We start from the raw sequence: 12,246 nt of genomic DNA, 5'->3' as shown, positions 1-12,246 counted from the left end.
ATCACCATTCCCTTTTAAGAGTACTTAAGCAAATACTCCCTAAAATGGAAATGAAGGATATAGTGCACGTGACTCGTGAAGAAAGCATACCAAATGAGCTTGATCTAATTGAAAAAGTGAGTGGAAAAAAGAAAAAGAAAAAAGTTGGAATTGTTATAAATGTATTTACATTATAGTGAATGTCTATCAAGATCTATCAAGATTTACTTTGATATCTATTAGGATTTGAAGCATCTGTCTTTTACTCAGACTAGGAGTAAATTTCCCCTATAAATAGAGGGGTTTTGTTCATTGTATTTACAATCATATAATCTCTCATCCTCAAGAGAAGAAATAAGAATTACTCTCTTCTCTCTCTACTCTTGTTCTTTATTCTTTGTTGCTTTATAACACGTTATCAGCACGAGACTCTGCCTAACAAGGTGAGATTATAAATCTGAAGGATTTCAAGGTTAGTAATTCTTTATTTATCTTTCTTTTGCTACTACTAATATAATTATTGTTGGATTTGAGAAAAAATAATTGGTTTGAAAACATTTATATTTTAAATTTATTCCTTAAGAACAATATTATAAAAAAGGATGATAATATGTTGGGTTCAAGTCCCATCGATTTATGCCTAAAATGCCTTTATATGGATCAAATATTGAGTTTGAATCTCAATACACCATATTGATGATATTCGACCCATTGAATATGCTCCATTCCATGAAGTGAATGTGATAGCAATATATGATAAGTCTGAAATATAACAACTTACTTCATTCTTGAGGTGTATGTGGTAGCAGTGCATAATATGTCTGAAAGAAGACAAGTGATTGAATGCACGAATATACGCGTGAAGGGACAATATGATAATGATCATCAAAAGTGATGATATTTTCACACGTTTATATGATTATAAGATATGCTAGAGAAAAAAATTCTCTACATTATATGTATGCCTCGATTTGCTTCTGAAGTAGCAAAATCTTAAAAGAGGTTATAAGCTATCATAATTTGATAGACTTAAGGCACGATTATAATTCATTCCTGGAGAATGAGAAACTTATTAATGCAAACGCGCACTTGATTGTGATTGTATCACAACTCTCCTCCGAAAGAGGTTGAATAATTTTGAAATCTACTTCTGAAGTAGTAAATCTGAAATTTATTCATGTAATAGTAAATCTGAAAATTACTAAAGAAAAAGTACATGTCATGGTAAACTTGAAGTTTACTAGAATAAAAGTTCATAAATTGATATGAACAATTGTGACATCTCGAAGATATGCATGTGTTGAAGAACTAGAAGATTATTCAAGAATTATTTATGTCGTTTGTTCTCATAATAAGTTGGTTGGACCAACTAATATTGGGATTGGATTCCTTCAAATCTGAAAATTATAAAAGGTGAATAAGGGTCCGTTCATCTATCATGTGATATGTTGAAAAGATGCATCAATAAGATGATCACATATACATTCATTGTCAACCTGCAGTTTGACATTCATAAAGTTGTTTGCTCAATAAAATTGAGTTAAGAACATAATTTTCAGATTGTGCAATCAAGAAAGTTATCTTGGTGATGATGGTTTGGCATTGAATGCCTTCGATAAATAACTAAATCATTATTAATGAGAACAAAACTTCATGTATTGGTCTAAAATATGATATATTGCAATAGCATTTGTATGCATTAGACCAATAAATTATGATTATTTCTTCCCTCTTAATTGGTTCAAGGTCGGGAACCAATTATTCCATCTAATAATTTTGATGTGTGGTATACGATTAATGAATATACCATAATGCACAAAGATGGATTCCTCAAAGAAATAAAGGATGTATGTTAGTTTTCCTAACATAAGGGGAGATTATAAGCGCTATGAAATATGTTAGAAATTATCACCATATCCTCATCCATAAGATAATTCAAGTCAAATGCTGAAAGCATCTCATATTAAGCGCAAGTGCTCTTATTTTGCGTTCCTAAATGATAAAGTCTATGCATGCGTGAAGCGTGGTAGACTGATCGGTTCCAAATAAAATAGTCCTTGAAAAATAAGGAGTAAATAATCATAATAAGAAGGCAATGTGCTCTTGAAGAGCCTTCGACATAACACTTCATGAAACCTTATGAGAGGTTCATGTATCTGAAAATAATGAAGTGATGAGATCTCAAAATATTATTGTGAACCGATACAAAATGATATATCATCAATATTTTTGACACAATATTGGCACAATATTGTGAAAGATTACGAGGATCTGAATTCTACGTTTATTTAAGCATGCTGACGTAAAAACTTTTATCAAGTGACATGAAAGGATGCATCTTGGCAGTATAAAACTTATTTGATTTGCAGTCCAGATATTTGAAGATGTCATTCATGAAATGTTGAATATTGTCACTTGACAAAACTTATGGGAAAACTTTTAAGGATTCAAACTGCTTAAAGCATATAAAAGTTTCTGGGAAACTTATTTATAATTCTTATATTGTATAAGCTTATTGCTTGAATATCATTGGAACTCTTGGAGGGTTTTCAAAGCAATAGATTATTTGCTGAAATTCAAAATATATCGAATTGAATTGGTTATGAAGTACCATATCTTAGTGCAATTGATGCACTCATGTACCTTGCAAATACTATAAGGCCTATAGCCTTTTTAGTCAATTTGTTAGCAAGGTATATTTCTGCTCCTACTATGAGATATCAAAATGGGATAGAATACATAAATTTATTTTATTCTAAAGATTGCAGTCCTGATTTTATTGGTCATGCTGATGTTAGGTACTTATCTGACCCGCATAAAACTCGGTCTCAAATAGGCTACGCGTTCATATGTGGTGGTATTGCCATATCTTGGAGATATACAAAGCTGTCTATCGTAGCCACTTTATCGAATCATGCTAAGATAATAGCTATTCATGAAGCAAGCCGAGAATGTGTATGGTTGAGGTCCATGATACATCTCATTCGAGAAAAATATGTTGTGAAATATGACAATCTGCCCACAATTTTATACAGAGATAATTCAACATACATAGCACATCTTAATAGAACGAAGCACATTTTGCCAAAGCTTTTCTACATACATGAGCTACAAAAGAATGATGATATTAACATGCAACAGATTCGTTCAACTGACAATGTGATTGATTTATTCACCAAATCTTCTCCAATTGCAACTTTCAAGAAGATGCTGCACAAGATCGGGATGCAAAAGTTCAAGGATGTTCTCATTAGGGGGAGCAAATATACGCTGTACTCTTTTTTCCTTTCAAGGTTTTGTCCCACCAGATTTTCCTTGTAAGGTTTTTAATGAGGCAACCTATATGCGTATTGTTAGAGATGTGTACTCTTTTTCCTTCACTAGATTTTTTTTCCACTGGGTTTTTTCTAGTAAGGTTTTAACGAGGCAGATTATCTACCAATTAGACATTATAGTGAATGTCTATCAAGATCTATCAAGATCTACTTTGATATTTATTAGGATTTCAAGCATCCGTCTTTTACTCAGACTAGGAGTAAATTTCTCCTATAAATAGAGGGGTTTTGTTCATTGTATTTACAATCATATAATCTCTCATCCTCAAGAGAAGAAATAAGAACTACTCTCTCCTCTCTATACTCTTGTTCTTTATTCTTTCTTGCTTTATAACAGGAATATATTAATAGCCTCTTATCTATATTTTATTTAGATACTTAAATTATAATATATTCAATGAAATATTAATTAACCACGTGATAAAAATATATTTATTAGGCACTTTCAATTTTAAAATTTTAAAAAGCTTCTATTTGTATTTTCAAGCACCCAATTATGTAGATAGGTTAATCAATTGAATTATATCAATCCCTTTAATTATACATAATATTATCAATAAGCCTTAAAATCGTAAATACGTTCTAACTGAGGTTGATGTGTATAATTTGAAGGAGGTACTTCATATTTTATGTGTTTAATTTATCTAAAAATTGCACAAATACACAATTTATGTTTTTAATATTATAAAAAATCCTAACTTCTTAAACATATTACAAAAATCTCATATATACACAGAATGATATGTATATGTCGGCTGTTATATATATTAATAGGAAGAGAAAGTAAAGTAATTAGAAAAAAGGAAGAGAGTGTAATTACTTTTAAAAGGTTGGTATTTATGTTATTTATATTTAATTTATCACTACAATGAACAACACTTGAGAATGTGTGTAGAAACTTTTTCACAATTGAAGCCAAAAGTATTTTATATCAATACTTTATTATGTATATATTTAGGTGTTCAGTTATAACAAATTATAGTTCGAATCTGAATGAAATTTGTTAGTAATAAATTTCAAGGGTTGTTGATTCTACCAAAAGAAAAATAGACACCAGCTAAAACAAAGCATTGATGAAATAGGGAATTATAAGGGGTGATCTTGAACTTTTAGCTCTATAGCAACTGGCTCAAGGGTAAGGCTAGTAAAGCGTTCGCTTCAAGTCCTCAAAATTTTGAGGCCCCAAAAAATTTAATATAAATTTTATGATTTTAATTTCACTTCAAATAATAGTAAAGATTGAAAAATATAAAAGGTATAAAATTTAAACTAATGAAAAAAGAAAGAAGAACTATCTATTATTTATTTAAAATATTTTAAAATTTTTTATCAAATCTTTGTATTAATAAATAAAGTTTTTATAATAATATTTAAGGTAAAGTATCGCAAACAAATGACTAATATCTTATTAATTAAAATTAGTTCTTACTTTTATAAATAATAATATTACTATGTTTTAAGAATACTACACTAGAAAAAGTAGTACGTAAGAATAAAAAAAATAATTCTAAATTATTGATAATACTTTTGTTATGCGCATATATTTAAGGCCTCATATTAAAATTTGTCTTTAAACCACTAATTTTGTTGAGACGACCTTGATAACAACCCTAGCTTACAAAAACTTTTTTTCTTTTTTTATTGGTTCTAGTAATTATAATGTGAGCGTAAGTTAATTTTGACCATAAAGTAAGATTTTGGGATTTCAATTAAGATACAGTGTTACGCACTGTTGTGACAATATTATAATGTATTGCCTATTGAAATACATGATCAAATTTATTATTTCTGACTTATTAAAATATCTCAATTTTTTATTTCATAGGTAAAATTTTTAGTCACAGGTCTTGCCCAACAAATTTGTTAATTCTAAGGTATATATAGTTTGTAAATATTTTTTTTTAAATGGGGTTAAAGATTCAAAATTGCTTTAAATGGAGTATTGCTTATTCAACCACCAATATAATCCGTCAATATCCGAAGTTCACTGTTCCAAATAATTTGAATTCTTAGCAACTAGGCCCACTAAAATTAGAAATTTATTTAGTACACTTACATAAATTTCAATAAGTTTATTCTTACTTACTTTTTATCTTTATTTTTTACTAAATTACAAATAGCTTCTTATTTATAATTTTCGATACATAATTAGCATTAAAATACATAATTTTGAATATATAAATGCAACAGTTATCACTTCATTTTTGCTTGGATGCATAATTAACATCTGGATACATAATTTTGAAATTGAGATACATATTCTTGATTACTGAGATGTATTTATTTTTAAAATTATTCGATCGAGATACATAATACATTAATTAGATTAAAGAGAGATACTTAATGAGTTTGTGGGTGTATTCACTGTTTTTTCGAGAGAAAAATCTTAGATAATTAATAAAAAATGAAAATTTTATAGAATTTAATAAAAATAAGTTATGATGTTATGTAATTTTTTTATTTATTTAATCAGAATATTCTTCATTTTCATATCTGAACTGTAAGACCTTTCATTAAAGGTGACAATTACAAACATCCTCCACACCCCTTAATTAATAGCTCTTGCTCTATAATCTGTCTTTGTCTTACATATGCTAGTTCAAGAACTCAGTGGGTATCACTATAAAATACTAATTGAAGTCTTATACTCCATATACAAATAGAGAGTAAGCAGGCAAAAAACAAGTCAAAATATTCCTTGGATTTCTCAACAAACACACACACACATCCCTCTTACAAAGCAAAAAAACAAGAGCTAAAAATCACACCAAAATATTCCAAATGGCTTTAGAAGCACTTTCTACCAATGAACTCATCAGTTTCATCATATATGATACAATCTCTACCACCACCACCAACAACAACATTAATCTTGATGATGAAAATGCTCTACTTTTTACCCACAATCATCACGATGAAAATAATAATAATGCCTATTTACTAAAACCTCAAGATTTTGCTACTACTCCCCCTTTAGACCAACAGTATTCTAGTACCGCCGTCTCCATGCCGCCACCCCAAACTTCCACCCGCGGCAGGGTGGTCAAGAATAATTTGGCAGTGGCGGCACAAGGAGGAGGCGGCGGGCGGAAGAAAAGGAGAAGGAGACCTAAAATTTGTAAGAACAAAGAAGAAGCTGAGAATCAAAGAATGACACACATTGCTGTTGAGAGAAATAGAAGGAAGCAAATGAATGAACATCTTGCTGTTTTACGTTCCCTCATGCCTGAATCTTATGTTCAAAGGGTATGTATTTTGCACTCTATAAAAAAGGAAAATTACGTAAGGATTATGTCTTTCAACATAGTACTAATTTTATTTTATTTTTCTATATATAGTTTACGCATGATGGTAAACGACCTCTCTACCACCCTCCTTGAGTTAAAGGTAGAGGTAAGGTCTGTATAAACTCTAACCTCTTCATATTATATCATGTAGGATTATATTTAAATATGTTATTGTAAATTTATGCATTGGTGGTAAAAGCTTTTTCAGAATGATGAAATCAGAAAATTCACTAAGAATGTTCACAATTTAACCTATATTTGTAAAGTAATTTTTTTATTTATTTACGTTTGATATACATTTTCGAAGAAAGGTGTTTAACACTATTTTTTTTTTACTATATTTGAAAGGACACTGTTTTCTATTCTGCAAATTTACCAGTATAAAGTTTTTTTGTTTTTTGGTTTGTTTGAAATGACTGCACTTACATAGCCCTATTCTTATTCATTATCGAATTATGAGCCCCATATATGCATATGAATAACTTTCACCCTTGGTCCCTCTGTTCTATATTTCAGTTGGGTTTTTTTTCGGCGTTCGATATTTATATAAAAGTTTTGATTATTATAAAAATTAGTTCTTTTTTTTCTCATAGTGTTTGATACTTTTATTGAAGCCTCGACTATTATATAAGCCAGTACTTTTTTGGTTGATTTCTACTCTGATGATGTGTGATATTCATATTGAAGCCCCGACTATTATACAAATCAGTTCATCAAAACAAAGAAAATATTGTTTTTTCTAAAAGTTGTGTGTGTTGTCTGTGGGGTTTGATGTCTTTTCATTTGAATATGGACTATGGAGTATTGTTTGTTGCTTTTATTTCCATTTAGGTACAAACAGGAAAAGGTGTTGTCAAGGATTCGACGAAAAAGAGGTTGAAAATAATTGAATAACAGAAAATAACGCTTTGCATTTAATTATCTAAATGACCCTACATAACAATTGACAATTAATAACTTAGAATTTCAATCATTTTGTGAATTTACTAATGTACTAGAAACTTTAGTTGGCATTTGATGAAGAATATTCATTGTAAAGAATGTCCTATAGACATTAACAATAAATTGGTTTTTGAAAAGGACACTTCAATTTATGTACCCTTTACCTTAATATTCAATCATAATTTAGAACTGAGACGTAATTGTTGTTGTTATTATATTGTTCAGGGTGATCAAGCCTCAATCGTTGGAGGTGCAATTGAATTCGTTAAGGAATTGGAACACATTCTACAATCTCTCGAATCTAAGAAATTCATCTTATTACAACAACAACAACAACGTGGTATTGGTACTGATGATGGTGGTTGTGATGGTAAAGCACCACACACAACCTCAGGTGAAATTTCTGCTCCCACCACCGAGTATTTTTCGACCCCATTTGCGCAATTTTTCTCGTATCCACAATACACATGTAGTCAAATACCAAACAAATATACATCAAAGAGCAAGGCAGCAATAGCAGATATTGAAGTGACATTAATTGAAACACATGCAAACGTTAGAATATTATCAAGAAGAAGATTTCGTCAGCTATCAAAGTTGGTCGCTGCGTTTCAGTCATTGTACCTTACTGTCCTTCACCTCAATGTCACCACTTTGGATCCATTGGTTCTCTATTCTATCAGTGCTAAGGTACGATTCTAAATGTACAACTCTTTTAATATATTTTTTTCGTCTTCACACGAGGTTCTGTTGGAAACAACCTCTGTACTTTACCTCTAGGTACTCCCGCCATACCACAATAAGTTAATTGTTGAATTTTTGGCATACATGTTAAGAAAAAAAAAGTATAGACATAAATTTATCATATTTTTTCATTTTTACCCTCTTCAAAAAGCAAAGACACATGATACATCACTTCCAATGCACATTTAGTGGAGGGTAAATTTGAAAAAAAAATTCAACATTTACCTTGAATTGTGAATCATTCACTTATTTTGAAACACTAAAATTACCCCAACAATTCATTTATTTTGAAACGGAGGAAGTAATTGGTACCAACTGCCTACATCCTACCTTTTCACACCTCGCTCTTTGACGTACTCGGGTGCGCTATTGTTGTTTTTACATGATTTTTTTTTTCTGAAAGAAAATGACTAGAGATTGCAAGAATCGATTTACTTTTTTACACTATAGCAGTGGAACTTTTTCATCACATGAAAATATGAGCCATACTTTTTCTTTAAAACAAAAAAGAAATTTTTTTTGGGGTATTTTGGGAATTTAAAAAGGATTACTACTTTTTACTAATTTCAGAAGGCAATGATGGGTCAGAAAGGGTGTTTCTTTACAATTCTTGTATGGCGTTTCTTAGTAAAGTCATACTTGTCTTTTTGTACTTATGATTACGAATTATTTCAAAATATGAAACATTTTCTTTTTATTTTTTTAGAGTAGTTGAGTTAAATTGTTCAATAAAGCACATTCTTGTTATGTTGTTTATGTTTTCATACTCTTTTTTATATAGATCAAAAAATTGATAATGAAAGACAATGAAACTCAAAATTTAAAACTTTTCTACCTTTTCTGATACCATGCTACATTATGTGATCACTATGCATAGTACAATTTTATTTTTAGATCATGTCTTTAACTTATTGTCATTATAAATCTGAAAGAATCTATCATGTTCTTTTTTTGGAGTAAGACAAGTAATTTTGTTAAATTATTGATCAGTAGAGCACATTTTTATTTTGTTGATTATTGTTTCGTAGTTTTTATAGCCCAGACACGTAATTTTTTTTTTTTTTAATAATGAGTGACGCTGAAAAACTCAAACACCAAACCTCCGTCCTCTCTGATATCATGTTAAACTACGTGACCGCCATACATAATAGTACATATTTATTTTTTAAAATTATGTCTTTAACATACTATTTTACAGTTGATGTTTTACCCAAAAACATTGGCAGGTAGAAGAAGGTTGCCAACTAAACTCAGCAGATGACATAGCAGGTGCAGTCCACCACATGCTAAGAATAATTGAGGAGGAAGCAGCTACCCTTTCTTGCTAAGCCTAGGGGACAGTCCCCCTATTATCTTTTTATCATGTTTTTATTTTTTCTAGTTTGAATCCAGTTGGACAAAACAAAAAAAAAAAAAAAGGAGAAAGAACTTGTTCAATGTTTATATTAGTTGCTAATTCTTTCTTGTCCTTGTACGTACAACATGAGCTGTGATATTTTGTTTATAATGTGTGTGCAATGCTTGTACAATTATCAGAGTTTCATCACTGTTTTTCTATAGTTGCTGAGATATAATTGTCGGATTCTTTTTTATAACGCTAAATACTACTTACTAGAAAACAAGCTAAGGAATTAGCAGAAGTTAAAATATCGTAGCTATATAACAAAAATTTCATGCTAATCCCATTTAGCTATGGATTATGATGAATTATAAGAAAATTCAATTAGCTAGGAGTAAGTTAACGACGGATTAGCTAAGGATTACCGGTAAATTCTATGGCTTATTTCATGTATTCTACTAGTAAAAATAGTGTAAAGTCACCCCCACTCATATGTATATACATGTAACCGAACTCCATAATCCATGGAGCTAGTATTCTGAAAAATATGTTAAGTAATAATCTGGTATAGTCAATTAAATTGCACTGATAGTGTTTGCATTTTTTTTTTTTTTTTTTTGGCATTGTTAGAATATAATTAAAGTAAATTCATTCGTAATGTTGTAACGCAATGTACAAGGAGAAATTAGGTGGGATGTCTATTTCTTGAGGTAACTACCAAGTTTAGCCGCAATTTAAAATATAACTGATCACTACCTAAAATATGGAAAATTGGAAATACAACTCTAGCATTTGCATTTGCATTTTTAATACCAAGTTTAGCATTTTCATTTTAATTTGACAAGTGAAACACCAATACAATGTGCATAACTCCAGTTTTTTCATGAAACTTGAAGTATATACTTATACATAAAGGTTCATAACTCCATTTTTCATATTTTCGTATTAAAAAGTAATTAATTTAGTCCTAATATATGTTAATAGATGGGGTGGAGGGAACCAAATTATTTAAATATCCTTTTTCTAAATAATGAACTATTGTCGTTGATGATTAAGACATATCATGGTCCATGGATTCCCTTCAATTTAGGGCAAGTCTAAGTTTGTCATGTAATGAAGGTACATTTTTATTCTTTTCATCCAAAATCTGACCCTCACCTAATTTACACCACTCAAACTTAATCCACCTCCACATGCAAAATGTTTGTCAACGAAAAGATATATTTCTTCTTTTATGGTAAATTTTTTGAATTAATTATTGTGTACATAAGTATTACTCCTACCACATGCTGTTTAGATCAAGTCTTATCAGTGTAAATTTAGAGGTTGAGTCAGGACTTGATGTTTATGAGTGTAGCTTTTAATCTTTTTTTAGTTATTAGGTTCTATGTTGATTGAATGTTAAAAGGCAAAATATAGAATTTGATGAATCAAAGCTACTGAGTATGAGTTTAACCAAATGTGCAACAAATCACTAGCTCCGTCTATGATGCTCGTTATTACTTTCATGAAGTAACCATTGTATTATTAGTTAAATGGCATTTATAATCATGAATTTGAGAAATGAGAACCATACCTTAAAACTAACATGGCCATGAGTGAAAGTTGCATGGCAGGGCTACCACGTCAATATTCAATATTAATAACTAGTGTTTGCTCTATTAGACATTTTGCCTTTAACTTTAATACCCCTTCTTTGAAAAAAAATAATCCACTTTTCTTTTTAACTAATCTAAAAAAGAATAATTTTTTTTCCTTTTTTTTTTTATAATATTTTAATTTCAATTTTCTACATAATATGTTTAACACCATAAGATTAAAGAATATATTAATATAACTTTAATTTAGGACCACAAAATTTAATTTTTTTCTTAATTTTTGTGTCAAATTAAACTAAGTAGATCATTTTTTTGAAATAGAGGAAGTATTGATTATTTTTCCCTTTTTTGATTTGCAAATGACTTTTACCTCTCCTCTTTCAACCTTCGAAAACGACAATACAAGTATCTTCTTGAGAATTTAACTTATATGAATTTGTAACAATATATTTTCTTAATTATTTTATTTTAGTGGCATATTCTAACATGTTTTATAGGTAACCTTGTTTTATTTCTCATGTTACTAATTTCACTTTTAACTTTCGCTCAGCGTTAAATCTAAAATTTTAAATTTAATGTTTTGTATTCTCACTTCTTACACTTATTTGATTCTGAATAGTTCATTACTCACATTAAGTGAACTTCTTAAGATAAATATCGAATTTGAGACCAAGTTATTAGATTTCATCGAACCGTGATTTCAATTGCCCGTTAACCCTTAACTATGGTTATACTCGAAGATACAAAATAGTATAAAGTTTTATTACATTGTTACAGCAAAGAAGTTAAACTTGTAAAAGGAAAATTACAAAGTCAAGGTAAAATTTAAAAAAAGGATATGTGGTCCTTCCCTAACTACAATTAAGCAGGACAAAATTCATTTAATAGTTCTGGATTCATTACCCTCTGCTCATATCTATAATTGAACAAGAGAAGATATGTGTAGATCGAAAAATACAGCAGTATTTGCATATGGGGTTGCTGAAATTACCAACATTTCTAGGTCAAAAAATTGAACATTT

The 12,246-nt window shown here is 29.6% G+C and overlaps 1 protein-coding gene across 1 annotated transcript; it reads left to right on the top strand.

Annotated features, from left to right (window-relative positions):
• The first annotated feature begins 5,803 nt into the window (after positions 1-5,803).
• LOC107870799 (transcription factor bHLH71) lies at positions 5,804-9,816 on the top strand. The gene is made up of 3 exons (XM_016717450.2): positions 5,804-6,560; positions 7,769-8,233; positions 9,514-9,816. Exons 1-3 carry the CDS (start codon positions 6,096-6,098, stop codon positions 9,613-9,615), a joined length of 1,032 nt encoding a protein of 343 aa, XP_016572936.2. The 5' UTR covers positions 5,804-6,095; the 3' UTR covers positions 9,616-9,816.
• Positions 9,817-12,246: the final 2,430 nt, after the last annotated feature.

The sequence above is a fragment of the Capsicum annuum genome, chromosome 1, assembly GCF_002878395.1.
Source record: "Capsicum annuum cultivar UCD-10X-F1 chromosome 1, UCD10Xv1.1, whole genome shotgun sequence".
Taxonomy (NCBI): Eukaryota; Viridiplantae; Streptophyta; class Magnoliopsida; order Solanales; family Solanaceae; genus Capsicum; species Capsicum annuum.
Note: the sequence above shows the minus strand (reverse complement) of the source record. Positions and strands in the feature narration are given on the sequence as shown.

What these genes read in the sequence shown, in the direction of transcription:
- LOC107870799 (XM_016717450.2), top strand. Translation starts at nt 6,096, where the DNA reads ATGGCTTTAGAAGCACTTTCTACCAATGAACTCATCAGTTTCATCATA. An exon ending in CTGAATCTTATGTTCAAAGG is followed by an intron (nt 6,561 to 7,768) that starts GTATGTATTTTG and finishes TATATTGTTCAG; the next exon opens with GGTGATCAAGCCTCAATCGT. An exon ending in TCTATTCTATCAGTGCTAAG is followed by an intron (nt 8,234 to 9,513) that starts GTACGATTCTAA and finishes AAACATTGGCAG; the next exon opens with GTAGAAGAAGGTTGCCAACT.